Source organism: Lagenorhynchus albirostris, chromosome X, assembly GCF_949774975.1.
Source record: "Lagenorhynchus albirostris chromosome X, mLagAlb1.1, whole genome shotgun sequence".
NCBI lineage: Eukaryota > Metazoa > Chordata > Mammalia > Artiodactyla > Delphinidae > Lagenorhynchus > Lagenorhynchus albirostris.
This window is the reverse complement of record NC_083116.1, coordinates 44,500,569-44,528,518: the sequence shown is the minus strand read 5'-3', so window position 1 is coordinate 44,528,518 and position 27,950 is coordinate 44,500,569. Positions and strand designations below refer to the sequence as shown.

The 27,950-nt window shown below is 39.5% G+C and overlaps 2 protein-coding genes across 4 annotated transcripts in view; one reads left to right on the top strand and one right to left on the bottom strand.

Annotated features, from left to right (window-relative positions):
• Positions 1-820: 820 nt before the first annotated feature.
• On the top strand, positions 821-26,569 carry CSTF2 (cleavage stimulation factor subunit 2). 3 transcript variants are annotated; one of them, XM_060137532.1, is made up of 16 exons: positions 821-935; positions 2,273-2,351; positions 2,690-2,859; positions 4,086-4,222; positions 4,718-4,837; positions 4,932-5,069; positions 7,417-7,540; positions 10,379-10,444; positions 11,778-11,840; positions 14,339-14,398; positions 15,046-15,187; positions 15,979-16,154; positions 16,317-16,609; positions 20,054-20,164; positions 21,608-21,733; positions 23,864-26,569. In XM_060137532.1, the coding sequence occupies exons 1-15, from the start codon at positions 878-880 to the stop codon at positions 21,728-21,730; spliced, it is 1,860 nt and encodes a 619-aa protein (XP_059993515.1). In that variant the 5' UTR covers positions 821-877; the 3' UTR covers positions 21,731-21,733; positions 23,864-26,569. The 3 variants fall into 3 exon arrangements, with proteins under 3 accessions (XP_059993515.1, XP_059993516.1, XP_059993517.1); XM_060137533.1 differs by lacking the exon at positions 14,339-14,398; XM_060137534.1 differs by lacking the exons at positions 10,379-10,444; positions 14,339-14,398.
• Positions 25,790-27,950, bottom strand: part of NOX1 (NADPH oxidase 1) — a 34,461-nt gene continuing 32,300 nt past the window's right edge. Inside the window, 1 exon segment of the mRNA XM_060137535.1 lies at positions 25,790-27,194. Within this exon segment, the coding sequence (XP_059993518.1) occupies positions 27,068-27,194 (127 nt within the window). The 3' untranslated portion in view covers positions 25,790-27,067.

Genomic DNA, 27,950 nt, shown 5'->3' with positions numbered 1-27,950 from the left:
CCCTATGCTCTAAGTTCTTTTCCAAAAACGGTTTAAAAAAAAAAACTTACGCCATTAAAAATTCTGAGTTATTCTGGTAGGCAGTAGATACAGCACTTAAACATGCAGCCTCTGGAGCCAAAGCAACCCAAGTTAAAATCATCTTAGCTGCTCCCGATGTACAACCAGTCAAAGATATTTTCCGTTCCGAAGTTTTCAGATACCCTGCCTGCCAACGTCCTCCGCCGCCCCGCCCCCTCACCACCACGAAACACTTGGAGCCCAGAGGCTGCACGAGAGCAGGTAGGGGTGTCTTCCGCGTTTACCTCCCCATCTCCTCAGCTATGTGGCCGCCTTGACGTTGAGCGCCCCTCATCCTCTAGGCTGCCGCGACTGTCTTTCCTCATGTCGCCCTGAAGGTTCACAGCTTTTGCAAAAGAATAAAACGCACGCCGCTGGGGCGTGGCCAAGCGTTTCCCTCCCGTAACAGGGCGGAACTAAAATGAAAATGCCACGGTTGTTTACCATAGGACTTCCCTGTTACCATGGTAAAGCCGCCGCCGCCTCATTATTGTGGTCGACAATTACTTGCGTTAGCCTAAGAAAAAAATGAGTAATAAGGAATTCTACATACTAAAAGCCTTCAAATCAGCCGAGCTCCAGCTCAGAACCAAGTTATTCTCAGGCGGGAGCCCAGGGCCGGGGAAGCTGGGGGAGTAGCACTCTCGTGGATGTAACGCTTGCCGGCTGCTGACGGAATAACGCCGGGGGAGGGACCCTGCGTCCCTCGGGCCCAGGAGTTTCCGGCTCACGCGCCGTACGGAAGCGTGTTCGGCGCTGGGCTCACGCGCCGTACGGAAGTGTGCTCTGGCGCACCGGAAGCCGTTGGAAGAGAGCGATGGCGGGTTTGACTGTGAGAGACCCTGCGGTGGATCGTTCTCTACGTTCGGTGTTTGGTGAGAGGAATTCGGTGGAGCCAAGCGTCGGGGAGGGACAGAAAAAGACAGGGATCGGCGAGGAATGCCCCCCTGCACCTCACACATCGCCGCGGGGCTTGCAGTTCGACCTGCCTATCCCAGGCGGCCAGCCTGGTGGACTCGTGGGCAAAGTGATGCTCCCCTTCCCCCGAGGTTTCGCAGCCTTTTCACGATGTGGCTGAGGAAGTTACACCAGCGTTCAGCTTATATGCGTTTCTCTTTTCATGAGCTTCAATTATTATCCAGAAGCGAGGGCTCATGGCAACTGTCCCGTACTACTTCTCACCCCCAGTCCCAGAATACAGGTTGTGTGCTGAGGGTATAGATCCTTGTGTCCACTTCCCGCCCTCTCATAAGGGCTTTCATCCTCTGCTTTTTCCCCGTTACATTTTAGTTCGTCGTTAGTGGTAGCGACTACCCGGCGTCTTAAGGTGGATTGTAAATAAATAAATGAATGAATGAAAGACTAAGACCTCATCGAAGAAATTTTAAAGAGGGTGGAGTCTATTCTGAGTAATCTTTTCAGCCAAAATAAGTTGTTTATTTTAAAGTATGTGTGGTGATTTTAAAGCATCTTTTGGAAGGAACATGACAAAACAGTGCAGAATATATATATATATTTTTTTACGGAACTATAGTTGATTTACAACAATTTTTAAACATCCTCCAGTACATTCATGGTCATTCCCCTTTGAGTGCGTGTATATGTAGAAATACGGACATATGAGCCGGCTTTAAAAATTATAATATTGACATTTTTAGTAGTTATTGATAAGACTTAAACACCTTCAGGTAAATACTAATGCCGAAGTATTTATTTTCACCATAGTTAAGGAAAATCTAACACATACCAGTTAAGTCTGAGAACTGATACTTAGGAGTGCCTACACCTTTTGTGTTTAGTCTAACTGGTTTATTTCTCTTGTAAATAAAGTCAGCAGACAGGATTGAAATCTTGTCTAAGGGAATACGGTGGAACCAGGATTGGAGGAACACTGTATTTGAACCAGTTGTTACATTTTCTTTTTTTTTTTAACATCTTTATTGGAGTATAATTGCTTTACAATGGCGTGTTAGTTTCTGCTTTATAACAAAGTGAATCAGTTATACATGTACATATGTTCCCATATCTCTTCCCACTTACGTCTCCCTCCCTCCCATCCTCCCTATCCCACCCCTCTAGGTGGTCACAAACCACCTAGCTGATCTCCCTGTGCTAAGTTGTTACATTTTCAGTGATATATGTAGATACTTTCTCACTAAAGATCTAGGTTACAAACTCAGAGTTTTGATATGTTATCTATTTTCTTCCTTAGTGGGGAACATTCCATATGAGGCTACTGAAGAGCAATTAAAGGACATCTTTTCTGAGGTTGGACCTGTTGTTAGTTTCAGGTGAGATCCCCTTTTACCACTTGGTGGAAGTTTCTTTAAAATCACCACAAATTTGGCCCTTAGTAATAATGGCAAGCCTTTTACTGGTGAGTTTTCACATGCATTCTTCTTGTTTGTTTGTAACAGCTTTATGGAGATGTAATTCACATATCATACAATTCACATTCATTTTTACTAAAAGATACATTTTTTTTCACTTAAAAAGATGTGTAAAAAGTATTTCAGTGAGACAGAGCGATAAGGTTGTCTTATGGTAGATCAAATTAGAACATGGCAATGTTAGTGGGAACCCTGTGTGTATGTAACACTTGTGCCTGACACTTGGTTCTGCTCTCCAGGTTGGTATATGATAGGGAGACAGGAAAGCCAAAAGGTTATGGCTTCTGTGAATACCAAGACCAGGAGACAGCACTTAGTGCCATGCGAAACCTAAATGGGCGCGAATTCAGTGGGAGAGCACTTCGAGTGGACAATGCTGCCAGCGAAAAGAACAAAGAAGAGCTGAAGAGTGAGTATAAACCCAAGCTGTGTGCAACATGAGTTAGTAAAGATGTAACAATGAAGATTTTCCACTTAATGATATGTTTTAGCATCTGCTGAAATGGTTGTCAGCCACACAGCTTCTTTACCTGACCCACCTGAGGTACCTGTATTAGGGAAGTGTGTATCTTTGAGAAATAAGGTAAAGTTGACTTAAGTCCTTCCATTGCCAAGGAGTTGATTTCCAGTTGAAGATGAATTACAGGTTTACCACGCCATTAGTTATGTTAACTATGTCTGTCATTAGTGTTTGCCACTCCTGTTATGTTGCCAGATGTGTAACTGATGGGGATACCGAGGCATTCTCATGGCTTTTTTCATGAGGTAATAGATCCAGAAATTCCATTTTGAAATTAGATTTTTTTTCTATTTGAAACTTTTGCTCCTGAAATGACTTGTGAAAGGAAATGGATATCCCTAGTCCCTAATTTATGTTAACATTGTTCATCTATACAATCCTGGTCTCAGCTTTCCTTTGAGAGTAGAAAATACACTTTGTCACTTTCCTACACAGAAATAAAAGACTTGCAAGTCACTTATTTCTTTTCTTTTTTTTTTTTTTTTTTTTGCGGCACGCGGGCCTCTCACTGCTGTGGCCTCTCCCAGTGGCCATGGCTCACGGGCCCAGCCGCTCCGCGGCATGTGGGATCTTCCCTGACTGGGGCACGAACCCGCATCCCCTGCATCGGCAGGCGGACTCCCAACCACTGCACCACCAGGGAAGCCCTCTTTTCTTTTTTTTAAAAAAAATATTTATTTATTTATTTATTTTTAGTCACGTTGGGTCTTCGTTGCTGCGCATGGGCTTTCTCCAGTTGCATTGAGCGGGAGCTACTCTTCGTTCCAGTGCACAGGCTTCTCATTGTGGTGGCTTGTTGTGGAGCACAGACTTCAGGGGCACATGGGCTTCAGTAGTTGTGGCACGTGGGCTCAGTAGTTGTGGCACACGGGCTTAGCTGCTCTGTGGCATGTGGGATCTTCCCTGACCAGGGATTGAACCCGTGTCTCCTGCATTGGCAGGCGGATTCTTAACCACTGCGCCACCAGGGAAGTCCTGCAAGTCACTTATTTCTAAGCTCCAGAAAATTTAAAGTTATCAACAGGTCCTTACAGCAACCCTGGAAAGTAGATACTTGAAATGATTTAGCTCTTTAATTTGCCTCCTTAATGTTTTTGTACTTTCTTCCCAATCAGGCCTTGGCACTGGTGCCCCTGTCATTGAGTCACCTTATGGAGAGACCATCAGTCCTGAGGATGCCCCTGAGTCCATTAGCAAAGCAGTTGCCAGTCTTCCACCAGAGCAGATGTTTGAGCTGATGAAACAAATGAAGGTAAGAGGAGGCATTAGGTTATGGAAAATCATAGCATATCAACTCTTCAAGAAGTCATTGATGTTAATGGAAATTAACATTGAGTTAATGGAAATGATTTCCTGAGCTCAAATAGAAAGTGTGCCTGTTGACCAACATTTCTTGCACCTTCAGTATTCCATATGTGCACAGTGTGTTGTATATTTCATACAAAGAGCTTTCCATTTTTTGTACACAAACACACCTACACAATCTGGCAGGGTTTTTGTGGCCCATAGATATCAAATGTAGATGTTAAAATGTGGCTTTTTTCCTAAATGGTGGTATTATGGTATTTGAAATGCCTCTTCCTTCTCTTGCCTGCCATGACCAAGATTTTGTGTGCTATGTAAAAACTGATAATAGCTTTAAAAGCCTCTTGAATATTACATTTCTCAGATGGGAATAGCTCTAAATCACTGTCAATTTCTGAGTAATAAGTTTTGAACCTGATGATGAATCTGTTTATCTTCACAGCTCTGTGTCCAGAATAGTCCTCAGGAAGCACGGAACATGTTGCTTCAGAACCCTCAACTGGCTTATGCTTTGCTACAAGCCCAGGTAGTGATGAGAATTGTGGATCCAGAAATTGCCTTGGTGAGTGCTTCTGGTTCTTTTATGGAAATGCTAGGGTAAACCTTGAGTGGGGTAGAAACAGACAGCTCATAGATTTGTCTTTTCATTTTTTTAGAAAATTCTGCATCGCCAGACAAATATCCCAACACTGATTGCAGGCAACCCTCAGACAGTCCACAGCGCCGGACCTGGCTCAGGATCCAATGTGTCGATGAACCAGCAGAATCCTCAGGCCCCTCAGGCCCAGTCTTTGGTAGGACTTTATCCCTTAACATTTTTGAACTGCCTTGAAAATGTCATTTTCATTTTAGGAGGATATATTGGAAGAAGAATGGTGAGCAGCCAGAGATGATAATTTCAGTTTCCAGGCATAAAAGCAGTTAACAGGGTTGCAGAGTACATGACATCTGAATGAATACAGATTTAGTGCCAAGTTTGTAAAACAGAGATCCTTCCTTTATGCCCTTTTTTTATAAGCTGATTTTGTGTATATGTGCATGTGTGGCACTGTGGTTGGCACTTTGTTATTCCATATACATTGTCTCATTTAATACTTAGAGCGGTTGTATGAGGTCGGCACTCTTCTTATCTCCATTCTCACTGATGAAAAAAGTAAAGCTTATTTTCCAAGTGTGACACAAAACCCTGAAGCCATGAAAAATTGGTATATTTGAAAACTGAAAAACTTCTGAACAGAGAAAAAGAAATAAACACCAAAGACAAATGACAAATTGGGAAAAAGTATTTGCCACACACGTGATGGACAGCAGGCTGATTACCTAAGGGCCATTAGTCATATTCAAGAATGTTTATTGCCACATTTTAATAGTGAAAAATTGGAAACATCCTAAATGTACAGCAATGGAAGAATGGAGAAAATGTGGTATATTTATCCAATGAAATACTCTACAACAGTTAAATAAACTACATGTGTCACCGTGAATGACTTTCAAAAATGTAGTTTCATATAGCAGTTAGGATGAACTAGGATACATGGTATCAACACAGGTAACTCAAAAACATAATGCCATACAGAAGTGAAAATAAGTGAATGTGGAAGTATTTCCAAAATACAGGATGTATGTGTCTGTACATATCCCAAGAACATGTTGAGTGAGTTGCAAAGAATGTGTTTAGTATGTAATGGTTTACATAAAATTTCAAAACATCTATAAGAATTCTTAAGTGGTTGTCTAAGAAGGGGATACAGGATGCAATGGGGAAGACCATACAGGAGATTTCAATTACGTATGTGATTTGTTTCCTAAGCTATGTGGTTATTTTATTCTCTATACAACTTATATGTCTGAAATTTTTCATATTAAAAAACACCTCCTATAAATTAGCAAGAAAATTACCAATAACCCAGTAGAAAACTATGCAATGGACATGAACAGTTCATAAGAATGGAAATACAAATATATATTAAATGTATGAAAAGTATTCAGCCTCAAAATAAGATAAATGTGAATGAAGTACAATAAGCTATCATTTTTCACCTGTTAGATGGGCAGAGGTAAACAATTTGGATGGCTCATACAAAAGTTATGGTGAGGGTCAGCAAACATCTTCTAAATGGCCAAATAGTAAATATTTTTTGGCTTTGCAGGTCGTGGAATTTGTCTTAACTACTCAGCTCTGCCATTGGAGTGTGAAATGAACCACAGACAGTACATAAACAAATGTGCATGATTGCATTCCAATGAAACTATTTATGAAACCAAGCAGTGAGCCAGATTTGGCCCATGGGTCATAGTTTACTATCCCCTGCTCTGATTCAATAAATACTTTTTCAGAAATAGAAAGGAAATAAATTAAGGTCCAGAGAGGTTAACTGCTCCAAAAATAACAATCTAAGTGGCAAATCCAGGATCTGAATCTGGTTCTGTCTGACATCATAACCTGTTTTCTCTTAACCACCTCACTCTACAGTTTCCTCTTTTCTATTCTAGAGTTTTGTTTGTGTTCTCTGAGAATATATGTAATTTTTTAAATATTTATATATATCTTAGTTTTTATTTTTCTATTCCAAGGGGCTGCTCAGTTCTTTTGGGAATACACAAATGAAAACATAACATTCCCTTTTCCTCCGGAGCTTTAATGTAGCATTAGAAAAATTTTACATCCCCCTCCCAAGTAGAACTATTTCTGAGGACAGCAATGAGAAAAGATTGGTCAAAGAAAATTTTTCATCTTAAAAATGTAGACTACCAGCAGTTCTGTTTTGTTTTTTTTTTTAAGTCCTCATTTCTTCTTGCATTCAAGGCACTTTTTTTTTAAACTTTTACTGCCAGGCCCTTGTCTCTAAGTCAACAAATAGGTGCTATATATGGCCTCACCACACAGATAAGACTTGTCAACCTCTGCTTTTATAGTACGGTCTGTCGTAATTGTGTTCTGTGTAACCAGGCTCATTGCATGTATTGCAGCTTCTGTTCAAAGTGTGTTATAAATCTAATGCTGCATGAGACGTGCTGTCAGAAAAGGGTATTTGGTAGACTATTTGGGGGTGTCAATTTGAAGAGTTATTTAAGGTCATAGACTTTGTGTGTTGAGTCTTCACAGGGGCATATACATACTCTGGTTTTTCTCTTGGTCAGAGTGGAATGCATGTCAATGGCGCACCTCCTCTGATGCAAGCTTCTCTACAGGCTGGAGTTGCAGCACCAGGGCAGATACCAGCCACTGTAACAGGACCTGGGCCTGGTTCCTTAGCTCCTGGAGGTACGTTTTCATTTAGAATTTTCACCATTTTGGTATTTTGCTAGAGTTTTGTTATAGCAAATGGCATAGTGTAGCCAAATTATTATGTGGCAACGAGATCTTGATATTAAATTAATGTATAGCTAGGCAGTATATATCCTAGGTGGAAGAAGTAGTTGATTTCTTATATACACATCCTATATGTCTGATTATGAGAGCAGAGGAAAGAACAGTAAATTGGAAAAGTACAGTAAAATTCCAAGTTAATGAGGGGAAAAAATAGAATGAATGGAAACTACACCAAGCCAGCAAATATAGAGAAAAGGAAATTACATTGTGAAGTAAGTAATAATAAACATAGAGTTAAGGTAGAAGGAATAAAATCTCATATAGTCATTATTCTGCTAAATGTGAATGGACTGAATTCTCCCACTAAAAGCCAGACTGTCAGATTAGGTTAAAAAGTACATGCAGGAAAAAAAACAGAAGCAAAATGCCTGGTTGCATTTGTTATATGTAACAAACATAACATTGGATTTCATGAAATATAATTAGACCAAACAACAAAAGGAAAAAAGAATTCTAAAAACTAATATGTTCACTAAAATTGTGTATATAGGAATTAATATTGCGCTTGTAGCTTTTCGTCATTTAACAATCATAACTTAAAAAGTTATGGGTGAAATAGGTGATTCCTCATATAAAACACCAGTATGAACATACGATGTGTATCAGTATTTAAAGTTTTTTGCACAACAAACTCACTTCTTGTTAATTTATCTAATCTGGGTTAGATTGACTACAACACAACTAATGGGCAATAATTTGGCCTTAAATTGTTCTGGTTTATAGAGAAACCAGTCTAAAGAGCTAAGTTGACAGGGAATGGGAGAAGGGATTTTCACTTATCCTATAGAGTTACCATTAAACTTAAATTATCTTTTATTGAAAGAAATAGATTCTGTGTTTTATACATTTTTTGTGCTATAGGTACCTAGCTTACCTTAAAATATCACAAGTTGTAATGTGGTCCTACTACACATAACAAGTGTGCAACCCATGACATATGCAGCTCATTACATGAGTTGAAAAACACCCAAACTGGTCTATACCCTGTTCAGTGAGACAAGTACATGTCATGCACTTGGATGTCACAGCAATGTCAAGTTGCTATAAAAGTGTCTACTCTCCATTTCTGTAGTTAACAATCACGAACTGTTAACATACAGTGTGTATCATTGTCATTTGTAGACCACACTGACAAAAAAATCTGTAGACAAAAAATAAGGATGTTGAGAAATAAAATAATGGAATCAATAAGCTTGATTTAATATAGAGAGGGAGCCTTATATCTTTTGATTGGAAAATATACTCCCCCCATTAAAAAAATGACCATGTACTTAGCCATAAAATAAAAACAAATTTTAAAATGTAGAGATTTTACAGGCTGCATTCTCTGATTATAAGCCAATAAAGTTAGAAATAAATAATTTAAAGGTGACTGGAAAGAACCTTTACTTGTAAAGTTAAGGAACATATTCTTGGTAATCCTTGAATTAAAAGAGAAAATAAAAAGATATTTATAAATTATCTAAAAGACAACAAAAAGTAGTACACTTCATACAAAAAAGTGCAGGAAATAGTGAAAGCAGTACTTAAACGAAAATGAATACCCTTAAGTGCCTTATTAAAGAATAAAGGAACTCTGCTAGTTCTAAAGTATTAGAAAAATAATTTTTAAAAAACCCAAGGTACCAAGAAGAGGGAATTAATAAATACAAAAGTTGAAAGTAAGTGTAAAAGAAACTTAAATAATTGAATTTTCAAGTGATATTTTTTATGCGTTTGTAGCATTTATAGTTCTGAAGTTATTGAAACTTAAAACTTCACTACAATTTTTGAGATACCCTGTACGAAGCTCTTTGGCTGTTGATGAGAAGAGGGAACAAACTAGTAGAAAAGTAGGCAAAGAAAATGAGTAGGTACTTCATAGAAGAGCACATCATAGAAGAGCAAATCCAAATGGCAATAAACATTCATTTATATTCAGGGGATTTCGAATTAAATAACGAGATTTCACTTTACTTAAACCCGTCCTACTAGCAAAAGTTTCAGAGATGACACTTAATATTGGTGGGGAGAGTGGTAGTATACATTGCTGGTGGAAATGTGAACTTTTTAAGCCTTTTAAGAAAGTAGTCTCACATTAAAAATTCATATACACTTTGACCCACCAATTCTACTTCTGGGAAGCTAGTCCATATAGATAAAAGTGCCATTATGTGATAGTGTAGTATGATAAATTACCCATATTGCCTTCTGCCATTGCTTTCCTCAGATCCTAAATTTTTGTATTGTTTTGATGAGTGGTCTGAATAAATCATAGAATGTTATAGCTAGAAGAGAGCTTTGAAATCATTTAGACCTCAAATGTTAGGGTGCATTAGCATCACCTGAAGGGCTTATGAAAACACAAATTGCTGGTCTCCACACCCAGAGTTTGCATTTCAGCAGGTCTGAGGTAGAGCTCTAAGCTTTGCAGTTCTGACAAGTCTCTGGTGATGCTGACGCTGCTGGTCTGGGACCACATTCTGAGAAAACACTGTTTAAATAAACTCGTTCACTTTACAGATGAGGAAGCCTGAGGGTATGTTAATTTTATCAAATCAGTTGTTCAAAATGACAATTACTTAGTAGCATTGGTAGGGCTAGCACAGACTCAGGTTCTTAATTCATGGCTCTTTGGTGCCTGGCATGTTAAATGGGATAAGAGAATGTGACATGTATTGTACTTGGGTATTTTAGGTGAGTATTAATGAACTGCAAACAGTTCAGCTTGTCTTTTCTCCCCACTCGCAGCATATATTGTTCCTTTGAGGAAAACAGAATTATTGCTACGTGGGAAGGACCAGACAAGGACTTATGGTACATGTTTAGTCTTTGTATAGCAATCATAGCCCTGCTGGTTAGAGCAGACCTGTCATTCTCAACACTATTAGACCCAGTGGCTCCTCTTTGTAACATATCTTGCAGTGACCCTTTACTATCCTGAAATGAAATGCACAGGTGACATAGCATACTTAACATGGCTTCCAAAAAATCAGTATAATTACCCTAACTATAATATAAAGGAGAAGTAAAAGGAAATTAATTTATAGTAAAAGAATATTATAAATACACAAGTATTCAAGCACAGCTACACTAGAAAACAATAAATAGCAGTCAGATGCTTGCACCAATACTATAAAAGTAAAAGACAGACCCAGGTATGTTGTTTTGGCAATTCAGATACCACAAGGACTGTTGACATTGATGATGTGATTTTCTGAATGGTGAAAATGAAAACTCTTGGTAAAGTTCTTAACAAAACAAGATACAATACCCATAATTTACTCAGTAATTGCATTCTTGGAAAATTCAATGTGTGTGTGTGTGTGTGTGTGTGTGTGTGTGTGTGTGTGTGTGTGTAAAAACTGGACAAAGAAGCGCTTTGTTTACAAATAAAACAGACAAGTTTTAAGTTTAGATGACTATAAAAAGGTTTTCATTTGTGTGAATGTTTAGCAAGACGTTTGAAAGTTTTGCAAGACAGGGTAATCCTTGATTTTGCAGAATTGTCTCATACGTTGCAGGACATCTAGTATCCCTGTTGGCTTCTCATAAAATGCCAGGCGTGCCCCCACAAATCTTTGTCACAACTGCAACAGTGTACCCCCCCATTTACAAAGTAAACTGGGAACAGTAGTGCCTCCTGTGGGAGGAGGTACATGGGTAAGTGCCATTGTTCTGTATTACAGAACTCCCTGCCAAAGTTTTTTTTGTGTGTGGTACGCGGGCCTCTCACTGTTGTGGCCTCTCCCATTGCGGAGCACAGGCTCTGGACACGCAGGCTCAGCGGCCATGGCTCACGGGCCCAGCCACTCCGCGGCATGTGGGATCTTCCCGGACCGGGGCACGAACTCGCGTCCCCTGCATCGGCAGGCGGACTCAACCACTGTGCCACCAGGGAAGCCCCCTGCCAAAGTTTTGGTAACCAGTGAGATTACGAATTCTTCTTTAACTCACTTTTCTGTCACCAATGGCTAAAGTACAGTAACAAACTCCATCTTCTGTATAACTGCATTTAGTGGTACTTATGATCTTCCTGTATAGGTTTCTGCTTGTGGGGCAGAAAGAGGAAATTTGTTAACTCAGCCACTGTCCAAATTTTTTCCCCACTGTCCCAATTTGTTTTTCTTTCCTGCCCTTTATCTTCTAGGAGGAATGCAGGCCCAGGTTGGAATGCCAGGAAGTGGACCAGTGTCCATGGAGCGGGGACAAGGTAAATAAATATTAATGTCTGATTAATGTGGACTAGACATGGAAATGTTCTATATCTGTACTATCTGATATGGCAGCCACTAACCACATGTGGCTATTCAAATATTAAATTAATTAAATTGAAATTAGGTAAAATGTAAAACTCAGTTCCTCATTCACAGTAGCCACATTCTGAGTGCTCAGTAGCCGCATGTGGCTAGTGAATACCATACTGGATATTGCAGATATAGAACACTTCCATCATTGCAGAAAATTCTGTTGGGCAGCACTGTCTCGACTTCTATCTAGTGATTCAGAGCCCAGCTCTACAAGAATTGATGATGAAGCAAATTGATCCTTTGTTTCTATTTAATTTATGTTGCCTTTCCCTGATAGTTTAATGCCTCTACTTACATGGAGATCTGAGTAAGGAATTTTAATTATGACCATGTAATATGTGACTGGGTATGTGGAAGACTAAATTTAAACCCCAGAGAAAACTGGGAGGGGGTCAAAGGTCTGTGAAGCCTGCTTGGTAAGTGTATGTTATACTGTGGCAGTAACACTGGATACCACAGTGGCAGCCGCTCCAAAATGTCCACGTTATTTCTCTATGTTACTGGAGTTTGAAGAAAAGAAAATGCGGTGATTCGGTTGAAACCAACATCAGGAAGAGAGAGAGTGAGAAAACAGAAGGAACTAACAAAACTGAGCGCATCCTATAGGCCATGCACTTTAATTTTCATAAACAACCTTGTGAGTTAGGTGGCAGCACCTCAGTTTTCAGGTGAAGAGCTGGAAGCTCAGAGTTCTGAGTTACTTCCTCAAGGGGACATGGTAAGTAAATACTGGTATCTGAGTAACGTGGCCTGGGCTTGGTGCATTCGTCTTCTTTTCCAGCTAATAAGTGGCAGAGCTAAGATTCCAAAGTCCCTGACTCTGAAATCTATCCTCTTTCTGTCAATCACACTGCTTCTGTTTCCTTCCAGTGTCTTCTGTTCTTATTCATTGTGTCCTTGTGATGAGAAAGAACTGCTTTGGACAAGTGTAGGGAAGCTTAAGTTACTTCTTATTAGCATATGGTCTATAAGTAAAACCCATTAAAAAAATTTTTTTAATTGATTTTTTTTTGGCCACACCATGTGGCTTGCAGGATCTTAGTTCCCCAACCAGGGATTGAACCTGTGCCATGGCAATGAAAGTGCTGAGTCCTAACCACTGGACTGCTAGGGAATTCCCCAAAACCCTTTTTTTTTTTAAGCAAAGTACTAAGATACAGGCCTATGCACTGTACTCCTTGTTTATGGTTTGTATACTGATATTGGTTGCTAAAGTGACAGAGCTAATAATCTTGTCAGGCAATTGACAATGGAACAAGCTCTTTGTCCAGACACCTCGTCTGAGCAGACCATGCTTTTATGCTATTGTGCCCCACCCCCCTCAGCTGCTATCAGTAGATCGTGTATGTGCCCCAAAGTATTTTTGCAGTAGTGAGAAGGAACTAGAAGTTTCAGTCATACCTCTACCTCTCCCCCAGCCATCAGTAAATCAAACTTTGTTTAATACACACTTCCACAAGACATCTTCCTTGATACAGTTATCTTCACCTTTCTGGTCAAAAGTTAACAAAGGGAAATGACTTGAGTTTTGAAGGTATATCAAGGATGTCTTCATGAAGAGACAAAATGAGACTTTTCTTTTATACTTTTCCTTTAGTACCCAGCAGAGGAAGCAAGAATCTTTCATTTGTACCCAGTTTGTCATTCTTTTCCTGCAATCCATGCTTCTTTTACACATTTGTAATGTTGAAAAGAGACATTGAGATGTTTAAGAAGAGACTTCTTCTTGCCTTCTGCCACCTTTGTTTAGTGTTGGCACCCTTGTCATCTTATTAGTCTTTATTTGCTGATGTCATGATGTTTGTTTATCAAAAACTTACAGTGGCAGAGTACTTCTTGAGGAGTAATATTCTCTTTCTTTGTCTAAAGTTCATTCACTGCATTTCCCCATTTGATAGCAGAAATTTTTGTGCTTTAAATTATGACAAAAATAATACTGTGCCACTTCTGTTAATGGGCTTTTCCAGAATAAATCTTGCCTTCCAGATTCAGTGCAATTTCTTTCATTTTTTGCTTATGAAAATATGTTTACCTTCTTTGCCTAACTGGAGTTTCAGAAGCATCCTTTTTATATTTTGTTTCTCTTTTTCATAGTATCATAAGATTTAAGGGGAATCCCAGTAGGAGAGGTGTAAATTGAAAGTGGCTGGTTATTCCTGCCCAAATAAAATCAGTGGCCCACAGGTTTTACCTTAGGAAGCAATCTCATCAAAGCAGAACAGTTTCAGATCCCAAAGAAGCTTATATAGTTTAGGAAGATTTTGTAGCCCAGGGCAAGCTAATGAACTCTTGGCTCTTTAACTTATATGTGTAAATCTCCACTGTCTGTGTGCCTCTGCGTGTGTGTGAAAGCTATTTTAAGTGTCTGTTCTTTCTCCTTTTGAACTTACTGCTCACCTAGGAACCCTACAGCACTCGCCCGTGGGACCCACCGGGCCTGCATCAATTGAGCGAGTCCAAGGTACCCATTGTATCTGCGGGTTTCCTTTTGCTTGTGATGTTCAGGGTGGGACGTTGAGAGGTAAAGGGCTGCTTGGCAGTCATCCTCACATTCGGAACCCAAAAGGGTAGTGTTTTGGGTTTTTTGTTTTTTCATTTTTTTCCTTTTGGGGCCACAAGCCTAAGATTGACCTCTTCACACAGGGCAGAGAACATGGATGATATGGGCAACTGTCTGAGGCTGTACTCCCTCCCTACTGGTGTCAGGAGGCTTGGATGGAATAGCAGTCTGTAAGGAGACAGCAGGTTCTTGCAGAGCCATGGCAGTGTTCACATATGCCAAGGCCCTACCTCTCTTTTGTGACTCTGGTCCTTGAACTAAGATTGATTATAAGCAAAACCAGGAGCCTCAGTTTCTTCAGGTTGCAGTGCTAGGCCTTGGCAGGTTGCTCCCCAGTTTGTTCTTTACATAATTCCATCCATACCTCTGACATGGAACAAATTCTGCCTATACCCTGCTTCTGTTCTTGAGCTGCAAGAGAAGTCTGTTGTGGTGAGGTTTCACCCACTCTAAGGGGTCTGAACTGTGTTGTCAGTGGCATATAGAGTCATTTCTTCTTGCCTTACATGTCCTTCACAGCAGTACCTCCCCATTTGTTTCCCTGTCAGTGCCGATGCAAGACCCCAGAGCAGCTATGCAGCGTGGGCCCTTGCCTGCCAACGTCCCAACTCCTCGAGGTCTGTTGGGAGATGCTCCAAATGACCCACGCGGAGGCACTTTACTTTCTGTAACTGGAGAGGTAGAGCCTAGGTAAGCACTGACACAGAAGGAAAAGATTGAAGGAATCAGAATTTCCGCTTGCTTTGAGAACAAAGTCTTTTCATACCAGTTGTGCCTGTTTGCTTACTTCAAAAGATAAATAAATATTCATGGCCACTGTCCAAGATGAAGCACTTCCTGGGCAGAACTATGTAGTTGAGTGTGTCATTTTGAACTAACCATTGCTACTCCATCCTCAGAAATTGGAAATTCTAGCACACATATCTAAACAGGAAAAAATTATATTGCTTATTGTTAGTAGTAATACTAATAATAGTAATAATAATAATAATAATTGGTATTAGTGGGGATTATGCCTCTCAATCTGCTCTGAGTACTTTACTGAGATCATCTCACTAAATCCACACAACAGCCCTGTGCGATTGATACTAATATCAGTCCCATGTTACAGATGAAGAAACTAAGGCTTAGAGAAGTTAAGCAAATGTGCCCAAGATCACACAGCTAATAAATGATAGAGCCTAGATTTGAACCCATACAGTAGCCCATGTTCTTAAGCACCCTACTGCGTATTCATTATATATAATGGATATCCATTCATTCCTCCTTAATTTGAGTGCCCTGACCAAATACGAAATTCTAGAATACATGGATTTACATCTCGATAGCTTTTCTTTGACCTGTTTTGTGTTATTCTCTTAGTATTTGTAGACTGATGTTTGCATCAGCTCTTTATCTAATTTTACTGATCTTCTGGTTGACACTTTTTTCTTATTGTTTTGTTCTGTTTTAAAATATAACATTTTTTTCTCCATCTCTAGAGGTTACCTGGGACCACCTCATCAGGGTCCGCCCATGCACCATGTCCCTGGCCATGACAGCCGTGGCCCACCCCCACATGAGATGCGAGGAGGGCCGTTAGCTGAGCCCAGACCTCTAATGGCAGAGCCAAGAGGACCCATGCTAGATCAGAGGGGTCCACCATTGGATGGCAGAGGTGAGGGGAAACCACGTCACAAGGCTGACTGCTATTTGTGGGCTCATGATGATCGTGCTGTCTTAGGCTCCAATCTGGGATACAGAACGTTTATTTGATTGTTGGTTATTATTGCAGTAAAGGTGGGTAGCTACCCAATGGTTTTCTTGCAACTTTTTATAGGTGGAAGAGATCCCCGAGGCATAGATGCACGAGGGATGGAGGCACGAGCCATGGAGGCAAGAGGATTAGATGCTAGAGGATTGGAAGCCCGTGCGATGGAGGCCCGTGCAATGGAGGCTCGTGCAATGGAGGCCCGTGCAATGGAGGCCCGTGCAATGGAAGTCAGAGGAATGGAGGCCAGAAGCATGGATACAAGGGGCCCAGTCCCAGGCCCTAGAGGCCCTATACCTAGTGGAATCCAGGGTCCCAGTCCAATTAACATGGGGACAGTTGGCCCCCAGGGATCCAGACAGGTATATGTAACTGTCACTTCTATGTGAAATCTTGATCTATTCAGGAATTGATTATTGAGGCTGATTATTACTGCTTTCTGATTTGGGTTGTTTTCTCAGCTTTTTGGGGAAGATTAGAATCTCCCTTCCTTTAGTTTCTCTGTTCCTTAGGGTGGTGGTTTTCTGACTACCAGGATTATAGTCCAAAAGTGTAACCTTGTCCCACTATTTCAAATTCCATTCAGAGCAGAATCCCTGATTTTAGGGGATAGAGAGCACATCAGTAGAATCTAGGCATGGATAATTTGAAAAATCTCCCCCAAATAATTCTAATGTATAACCCTAAGAACCACTGCATTAGAGCATATGAAGAGCTATTAGTGGTCATTTAGCTGATCTTAGGTTTGCAGAAATCTATTTTAGTTTACTTTCATCACATAGCCTAAAGTGAATAGTGGAGTTGAAAGGCAATTTACTAATGCTTGTCTTAAAAGCTGTGCAACTAAATTCTTATCTCTTCTTTCTCTTTATTTGGCTTTCTCCAGCTATGTGTAATGGTGGTCTATGATTGTCTATGTGTTCTTATCTCCATCCTTTTTACCCTCCAGTTGGTTGCGGAGAGGTAGTACATGTGTATCTTCCCTCTGAGTTTGTTTTGTTTTGTTTTGTTTTTCGGCTAACACCTTCGTTTCACTCTAGCCCTTCCACCTTCATTTTTCCTCAGTGTGACTTCCTCATTCCTCTACGTACTTCTTTATCTCTTCTCTCTTCCATATGCTTCTGTGCCTTACTCCCTCTTGTGTGTGTGTGTATGCACAAGAGAGAGAACTGTATTGTCAGAGCTGGAATGGAACATGTCAGTCACCCAGTTCTTTCATTTTATAGGTTTGGAAACTGAGACCCAAGAATTCAGGTGGCTTATCCAAATTCACACAACTAAAAAGTGGCAGAGCAAGGAATAGAACCCACTATTTTTTCCGCTATGCTACTCTGTCTTGTTATCTGCACGTTGTATATGTGTGTCTATCCCTCCTCTCTAATATGAAATATGAATATGTTGTTTTCTGGTATGTATAGAAAAAAACTTTTCTATTGTTTTTCAAGTTTCACTTAAAAAAATGTGTTCGTGGGCTTTGATTTTTATCATACCCTCTATGGTCAGTAGCCTCATAATAAAAATGGGTTTTATGCTTTCAGTCAGTCGTTCAACAAATATTTATTGAGCACCTACTATATACCAGGCAGAGCTATAGGTACTGGGGATACAGCAGTGTGAACAAAACGAAGTCCTGCCCCCATGGAGCTTATATTCTAGTGGGGAGATAAATAACAAATAACTACATGATGTCCTTATATAGTTCTGTCAATAATTCTTTGGAGAAAGATGTCGAAAATAATGGTTGGAAGACCATTTATCAATAGTTTCTTGCTCCTTTATCTGCTAGTACTCGAACTTATTACTCTAATATTATGTTTATTATAATTTTCATTAGTAGATTCTATAAAGCCAATTAGATCTGAGGTAGAGAAAATAAAAACTTTATCTTCAAACTTTAAAAAAATTGTTTACTATGTTTACTTATAAATAAATATATAAAATACATTCACTCATGTACAAAAGATATACAGTAAGAACCTCACTTCCTCCTCGTACCTGTCTCCCTTGTGACCCCCATCTCCTATAGATAATCACTTTTATTATAATGTATCTTTCTAGCAAATAAGAATATATATTCTTATTTTTGCAAATATGAATATATATGTATTCTTACTTTTTCCTCCTTTCACTGTTTTGCATCTTGTTTTTTAACCTAACAATATGTCCCTAACTCATAATTTTAAATCAAATTTTAAAATTAACTTCAGTCCACCTAGTTGGAAACTTGTTGGTAAAAGGCTTATTATTACTAGGGTGATTAAATAACTTACTGTCCACAAACAGGGACACATTTGAGAGTGCTGTTAGTAATTACTGTGGGGCAGAAGCTTAAACTGGGACTGTCTTAGCAAACCTGGATATGTAGTCAGCTGTATTATTACTTGAGAGCCTAGAACAGGCTCTTCTGGAAACTTTAAATGGCCATTATTAAATGGTTAGATCACATTACAGTACCTCAAATTAGTATTGACTGAAGCTTCAAAAAGGTTACTCTCATAGATTTTTCAGGTCTGTAACAGCTCATTAAGGTTCAGACTGGTCTCCGGATTCAGTATTTATAAAGAACAGAAAGTGATAATTTCTAGCAATCTGTACAAAGCTGTACTAATGCTTCATGTCTCTGGTGTCTTTGGGAAATTAGTTAATGCATCCAAATGAATGTTCCACATAATAGAATTATTCAACCAAGTTTTTAAACTATTTTAATGAAAAATCATTTATGAAGTATACTATGCTTCCTTCTCTTCTTAAACAGGATACAAAAAATTATTTTGATCATTTTTGATTACTCAAGGTCATCATTAAACGTACCCATTATTGTATAGGCTATAATAGAAAGCATAGCATCTCCTGTTTTGGTTTCTGGTATCCTTCACTGTCAGGTTGTCACCTGGCTCTTCACATTGCTGTCATGATATCTGCTCCTAATGGTTCATCCACATTTCTTTCATGCTTTGCTGCTTCTCATCTGCTGGGGAAGCAGGTAACATGTTTGTTAACAATTTGTATTTAATAAGAGTACCACCTAAGCTCTGGGTAAATGCCTGAGTGTGAACATAAATCCAGCATAGGGACCTTTTAACAGTTATTCTAGGTGCTCTGAGGCCTTTTCCTTGGGTTCTGGTTGTCTTCCAAAACATTGAAACCATCGAAGATCTTAAGTACCAGTAAGCATGATATAACTGCACTTTGTTAACTCAGGTCAGTCGTGTTTCTTGGTCTGTATTTAACAGAAAGCAACTGCTGCATATTCTCTGAGGAAAGTTATAAAAAGCAAATGTTGGGCTAATAGTAGTCCTTTCCCTGGAGGCCTTCCCATCTCCTTTCTGCCTCTGCCATTATGATCATCTCTGCCTTACTTGTGGGATAGGGCCTGTGTCTGATTGAACTAGAGGTAGGTGGTATCCCTGTGAATGTAGCTTCTCCAGTGGACCAGCATACATTATTCTAGAATCTGTCAGCTTTCGTTTCTGTTTCCACTGAGTGCTAGTTTCTAGAATGCCCTCAGTTTCCCCTGTGCTTATGTGGCTGAATTTTGCTTGATTTGATGGTATCCACTTGTGCCGTGTGATACTTGTTGATGATGCTGGAGCTGTTGTAAGAAATTTGTCAACTTGCTAGTTGATCTCTGGCTAAACCCTGCCTTCTGCTGATGCTAACAGTAGGAAATGATATTCAGTCATTAATTTGCTTTTTTAACTCATAGCCACAATCAGATATTTTTTCACATTGCTGTTATTACTGGCTTCTGGTTACCTAAATGAGAAGTACCGAAAATCTCTCTTCGTCTCTCTCTGTGCACATAGGTCCCAGTCATGCAGGGAGCGGGCATGCAAGGAGCGAGCATTCAGGGTGGAGGCCAGCCTGGTGGCTTTAGTCCTGGCCAGAACCAAGTCACTCCGCAGGACCATGAGAAGGTAAGTAATGCTGTCCAGCTGCCTCCATATGCACGAGTCTTTTGGAGTCCTCTTTTCACAGTCACCATGTGGAGGTCCTGGGTCTTCAGAGTCCCTTTGGAAGTGATGTTTTTACTCTTAGAACTCTTTATGATCTTGTCACCTGAGAATCTGTGGGCTTGGTCCTAAAATTCTTAAATGGATGTATGTGAATGGCAGCTTATCTTACATTTCATCTCATCTGCCAGTAGATTTTTTGTGTGCAGGCCTGATTGACCTGGAAATCCAAATCCCTTTCTTCCTCCCTTTTTTGCCTTATCCCTAAAAACAATAGCAGATTCCCCATGAGCATATCTTTCTGTTTCTATATTTGACCATTGTTGGGAGTTCATATCTGATAGAAAGGCTAAAACTTGTGAAAAGGAGAAACTTTTTTTTTAAATTTATTTTATTTTTGGCTGCATTGGGACTTCGTTGCCATGTGCGAGCTTTCTCTAGTTGCACGAGCAAGGGCTACTCTTTGTTGTGGTGCGCAGGCTTCTCATAGCAGTGGCTTCTCTTGTTGCGGAGCACGGGCTCTAGGCGCGTGGGCTTCAGTAGTTGTAGCACGCAGGCTCAGTAGTTGTGGCTCGCGGGCTCTAGAGCACAGGCTCAGTAGTTGTGGCACATGGGCTTAGTTGCTCTGCAGTATGTGGGATCTTCCTGGACCAGGGCTCGAACCCATGGTCCCTACATTGGCAGGCGGATTCTTAACCACTGCACCACCAGGGAAGTCCCAGGAGAAACTTTTAAAGCAGGATTAAAAATTGTAGACTGGGACTTCCCTGGTGGCGCAGTGGTTAAGAATCCGCCTGCCAATGCAGGGGACACGGGTTCGAGCCCTGGTCTGGGAAGATCCCACATGCCGTGGAGCAGTGAAGCCTGTGCACCACAACTACTGAGCCTGTGCTCTGGAGCCCATGAGCCACAACTACTGAGCCCACGTGCCACAACTACTGAAGCCCGCGTGCCTAGAGTCCGTGCTCTACAACAAAAGAGGACATTGCAGTGAGAAGCCTGTGCACCGCAACAAAGAGTAGCCCCTGCTCATCGCAACTAGAGAAAGCCCATGCACAGCAACAAAGACCCAATGAAGCCAAAAATAAATAAATAAAAATTAAAAAAAAAAATTGTAGACTTCCCAGGGCTCACAGGTGTCACCTTAGTCTGTAAGAATTTGGGGTTCATTAAGGTGTCTGTTTTGAGTCTTCTGATCTTAGGCATTGTACTTGTGTTTTTCATTGTGCCTTTTCTCACCAGCTGGTTTTGGTTTTTTCTCTGGTTTGGTTTGATTTTTTTTTTTTTTGGCCTGCTGTTTTTTGTGTGTGAACTATCCTTTCTCTGTTCTTCCTTTTTGGACAGAAGCTGGTGGTGGTTTTTTAGCTGCCATCATTAAAACTCACTACCTTTTTTTCCTCTGCACAGGCTGCTTTGATCATGCAGGTTCTTCAACTAACTGCAGACCAGATCGCCATGCTGCCTCCTGAGCAGAGGCAGAGTATCCTGATCTTAAAGGAACAAATACAGAAATCTACTGGAGCGCCTTAAAAGGTGAGCAGTCTTACCCTGCCTGAGTCAGACAAGCTCCTCGTGCATTTGGGATATATACTTTCAAGCTTAACCAACAAGACCCTCCAAGACCTGCACTCCTCTTGGCTAAACCCTTCACCCTTCAGTAGCTCAGTCCCTATCATGACAGGGGAAGGCTGTAGGCATTTGTTCAGTTATTGAATGGATTGTAATCTAATTTAACCTTTCTTTCCTAATGACAAAAGTGACATATGATCAATTTAACCAAATTAATCAAATACAGAAATGTAGAAAGTTCAGGGTAAAATCTCTGCCCTCTCAATCTCATTCCCTAGATATAATATAATTTGATATGGTTTGATCATATATTCCTCCAGAATCAGTTGTTATTTTATTCCAAAATAAAATAACGTAAATAAAATAAAATATTTCCCCATCAAAATGAAGAAAATACAAACCATTTCAATAAAACGTATAAGCATTCAGTTTCCAGTATTTATTTTACATTGAATACTTTGAGGTTAAACTATTACAGCACATAATTTAAGGTAGTGAATGTCCACCATCGCCATCAGTCCCTGTACATTTTAGAGGTTGCTGTACACTGCTGCCCTTATTTTTCTTGCTCATCAGTCAGGTAAAAAGGAACATAGTCATGTGACCTAACTTGATTACATGTATTGGCGTTTCTTTTTAAAAAAATTTTCCCCAACATCTTGTATTTCATAAACAATTCTGCTAAGAACAGTTTAAAATGTACATTGTCCCAATATCAGTTGGAATATCACATTTTGAATTTCTGCTTTTTATTCCATCTTTATTATAATTCCCATCCATGTATTATCATATGACAGTGAACTCATTTACACTAACTAGCAGTCTTTACTAAATATATTGTATTTTAATCCATATTTGTAATGTTGTTAAAACATCCAAACTGGAAATGTGCATTATATCTATATCTAGACTTTAAATGACTGAACTTTAATGGGAAGCTGTCGTAGATGGATGGAGTAGACTTTCAGTATGACCAGCACTTTTAGTCCAGATACCCAAGGCATTCTATTTTCTTCAGTAAAAGTATAGACTATTATAGATCTATAAAAGTATAGACCTGTTATATTCAGAGGAATAGATATATTTAAAAAATTATTCCTCTCTTTTACTTTTTCTAATTTATTTATGCCAGAGAAGGCATTCCCTACAATGTGAGGAAATTATGTTTTGGGATAGTAGAGGTAAAAATGTTTCTGAAAGTACTTTCATTGTGTATTCTTGCTTGTAAGATATCTCATTTTAAAGCCTTGCACATAAACCACAGGGCAAGGTTTTTTGTTTTAACTTTTATTTTGAAATAATTAAAAATTCACAAGAAGTTGGGAAAGTACTACAAAGAGCCTCGTGTACCCTTCCCCTAGCTTCCTGCAATGATAACATCTTGGGAAGCTGTTGTACACATACCTTTTTGGTTTATAGTGCAAAAGGAAGAAATTGACTTTGGTACCTTACCGTTAACTAGACTACAGACCTTATTCACCTTTTACCATTTTTACTAAACCTGCATTAATGTGTGTGTGTGTGTACGCACACGTAGTTCTGTGTATGTAGTTCTATGCAGGGAAGGTTTTAATGTGTATTTGCTGGTATTTGTGCATACTGTAGCCGAGATGTTGGCTCTCCCTCCATCCTATACCTTGCTCATTGTGATCCAGCTCTGCTGTCACTGACAGGCTTATGTACCACTACCATCAGGTCAGTGGTTCTCAACCAGAGGCAGTTTTGCCCCCTACACGACATTTGGAAGTGTCTGGAGACATTTTTGGTTATCACAGCTTTAGGGGGTATGGTGTGCTACTGGCTTTCAGTGGGTGGAGACCGGAGATACTGCTAAACATCCTGTAATGCACAGGACATCCCCCAATAACAAGGAGTTCTCTGGCCCTAAACGTCAGTAGTGTTGAGGTTGAGAAACTCCGCTGTAAGGGATGATTACTTTGGGGAAGCAAGAGGCAGATACCTTAGGGATCTTTCCCTGGTGATTTGCTCATATGTGTAGCCTCCCTCCCCCACCTTTACTTTTTTTTTCCTGGTGTTTGGGGAAGAGAACTTTGTCTCCACTTCTGATGGCTTTCTCCCAACTTTTCCTTACAGGTTTTCAAAACTACCTGGCAACAAATCTGGAAATTAATTCCATAACTTTGTTGAAATGTTGCAAAAAGAAGAATTCTGCATCCTAACCCTTGAATGACTCAAATTGGTGCCAGGTGGAGGACTCCCATCACCTTCTCTCAGAACAAAATCAGTTCATTCTGTTGACTTAGTTTGTATGTTTTCTGTGACTTGAAATAAACTTTGAACACAATTTTAGTATACTGCAAATTGATATACATGACCTTTTTGCTTTTAAAAGGCTGAACACCAAGGGTGAAACCTTACATGTGTTTTCTACCCTTACTGCAGTATTGTACTTTAATATTATGTTGCCATAGCTCTGTTTTTCCTTTTAAGTTAACCATTTATTCTTCTTGATGATATTTGAGAATTTCTCAGAAACAGTGTTTTCTGGAACTTAGTTCTGCTTAGTTTGCTTCCAACAGGAATAATATTTGCCCTTTGAGAGCTTGCTAGAACTTCTGAGTCTACTGGGAGACAATAGCATGTGCTTAGAGCTGTAAAATGGTCAGAAGGCCAACAATGCAAAGAGCCTACCTAGGAGAGCAGTGTATTTAGTTTAGAAAAATCCAAATATCAAAATGTATTTTTTGGTCAGTACCAAGTCTATTCACATGCATAGTTCAGAGTTAAGACAAAGATGATGTATGATCACTGGTTTGAGTGTGTCAACAACACAAGAGACTGTTGACATTTTCTTGTCTGTTTTAAAACTCTTAAGTCTGGGTAGTCAACCTTAAAAGTTAAGAAAGCCACTAATTTTTCACATGTTCAAGGTGAAATAAACACTGAACAGAAATCAAACAAACAAAATACATTTCATCCTGCCTTCTAAATAATTACTAACCTACAGCCCTACCCAGTGACCAAATTTATTCTGGGAAACTAAAACATAGAAACTCTAAAACTTTTACATTTTTCTCATTTATTTTAAGAGGACCAAATGTAGAGCATAAGCTGTGAGATTGCCCTTTAGGCCTGCCCCTGCCTGCTTCCTTTCAAACAGGTGTGAACATAATCAGTGCCACTGGCTCTAACCTATTGCTCTTCCAGCCTAGTATTCTCTCTCATAGTGGCATTAAGGAGAAACATGATTTCTCTCCATCAGGCCAACCTCAAGAGGTTAAGAGGTGCCTTAATAATTAGTAAAGTTCCACTGGAACTACTCCTGAGCCTATTTATGTTCACAGAGTCCTAGCCTCTGGGTTAGGATTATGGTCAAGTGAATTAAAAGCCTGCCATAGGCTTAGAGAATGTAATAGCATATTGCTTACCTGTGAAGCAAAAGAATGCAAAGATAATCAACTTTATGAGAGACATTAAAATTGAGGGATTTTCTACTCTGATATGTAAACATTTACTGCAACAAAAATTTGCTGAATAAGATACTTGATATTACAACCTAGGAAGAAAAACTTGCTCAAAACAGCTGAGGAGCTTTCTAGGTATCTTGCTCATCCCCAGTTCAGGCTTAGATGTTGATTATGTGTAGGATTTATTATCATTACCTTTTCTGCCTACTTCCATGAACATTCTAGGCCTTGATATGTTGATTTTAGCAGCAGTCATATCTTGAAGTGTCAATATATTTAGACATTAAGACCAAGAGTACAGCCTTTCTCCTTAGGAACTCATTATAAGTTTCAAGAACACTAAGATTCCAAATCAAACTCACTGAAGATCAAATTATAATTTGGTCAACAGTTGTCTAGTAGGAACCATATCATCAAGGTTCCATTGTGCATGTTCCTAAAGCCTTATTAAATTTAAATTAGCTGAAATCCGGGAAATTGGTAACAGCAGGGGTATCCCAATCTATTCCCATGGAAACATCCATTAGTATTTTTTCCTGATGTCCAGTTAATAAATGAAACACAATTAGCTACCATGAGTTCATGACCTACCTTTATTTTGTTCAAACTAGTGACTGAAAAGATTGGTTTTACTAATCTTTCAAGTCATGTAGGTTTCTGGATAATTAGAAACAATCATTTATTCATTTTTGCTCACTTAATGGTAGAGAAATAGGTGCTATAATGTTGATTCAGTAAAAACATTCTTGTAAATCCAGTGATTTGAATTGTCTTTGGGCACAAAGAAATGTGGATTATTTTTCCTCTTTTAAGGGCCCCGATCTTCTTTCGTTCTGCTGTTTCACTGTGACTACTGACATCCCAGAGCCAGGTGAATGGAATAAATAAAAAGCATTTCAATAGGAGAAAGAAAAGGCATTTTGCTGATGTCATTAGGTGAATGATTCCTTAATGAATGGGTATATATGAGCCAAAAAATGTGTTGTCAAAATTTTAAATTATCTTTTTTTAAGACTAGACATTAATAAAACCCCTTGATAAAAATGGCAATAAAGAATCCTTGTTGACTAAATAATCATCCTAAGATGGAGTTCAAGTTTTCACAATTATTTCCAACAGAACAATGCAAGCTAATGACAACATAACTGACTTTCAATTATAATACAATTTCAATTATGATTAGCATACTTCCAAGATTTTCTTTCCCAAATGGAGAGCCTAGGTAAAGTAACAAAAGATTTATTCATTAAGCAAAGAAGAAAATCCTTCATTTTTTGACAAGCAAAAATAAGTAAAGCATAAATTGCTGTTCACACTGGATAAGACCATGTTTAACAGTAAGAATGTATATAGTGTTATATAGGTATTGAGTTCTTGGTAATTCTATGTTTGTTGTTTTACTATTTATGCTTATTATTATGTTTTGTCATTAATTCTTTAATAAATTTTTATTTAAAAAAATCACCCTACTTAGAAATCTTCTTTGTGGGTGGGAGGGAGAGGAGAATGTGACCCAGAGTCCAGGAGACAGTAACACTTGGAATCAACAAAATCACCTGGAGTTAAATTGTGTAACTGTCAACCACGTCTCCCATCAAGCCTTGTTTCAATCATGGCATTCCAGAAGGATTTACAGTTGTTTTCCCGAGAAAGGATCCATGGGCTTTGCAATTATTGTGACTTCTGAAGTTCTTAGGTCCATGAAGCTCAGTGATGACGAAGTTGAGTCCAATCAAAAAAGAATACCAGGGAGTCAAGGCTTGAAAGAAACATGTTATTGTCCTTAAGTGGTTGCCCAAACCTGACCAGACCAAGTAAATTGTTGAAGATACAGAGGCTAAATGCAGATTGCCATCCTTATTCTTATAATTCAGAAATTTTCATTGTTGAAGTAGAATTGAACCTTCCTAGGATCCAGGCTGGAGTACTGATGACAGCATTTGCACAGGCTCTTTGCCAAAGTCTGAGGACCACATAGGAAGACTCCCACCGCCGACCTGCAAGAATAGAATGGTAGCCAGAGTTAGAATGCAGCAAAGGCTGCTGACAATGTTTGAGGGAATGGTTTCTGCCTCTGCTAGGCCTCTACTACTCCCAACAACCTTACATAAAAATTCAGTTATTGACTTTTTCATGTTCTTCATGTTCGTCTTCTCACCTTTTCCGCTTGCAAGCCCCAAATATGCTCCCAACTCTTAACCCTCTCAGCACTCAGCCTTGCCTACTCTATTGAGCACAGACAGGAGATGGAGTGCAGTGCACTGATGAAGTACTAGACTCTGAAGCCAGGTTGTCTAGGTTCCAATCCCTGTTCTGACATTTGTCCCAGCTGTGTGACTTTAGGCAAGTTTCTTAACCTCTCTGTGTTTCAATATTCCCCCTGTAAAATGGGATAGTATCCACCTCACAGGGTTGTTTGAAGGTTTAAACAAAAATAACATATGTAAAGCAATTAGAAAAATGCCTGGCATATAGCAAGTGCATATGTTAGCTGCCATTAAATCCATCCAGTGTTTTCTCACACTGAAGAGGTGGTGGTTCTTATTGCCAAGGATAATCTTTCTAACTAGGCTCTGGGTCTCACCCTGTCCTTCCTTCCCTCATACCTTCCTCTCCCCTCTTTTTCACTTGAGACATAATTCACATGACTTAACATTCACCCTTTTAGAGTGTGCAGGTAGTGCTTTTTAGTATAACCGCAAAGTTGTGCAACCATCACCACTATCTAATCCGAGAACATTTCCATCTTCCCA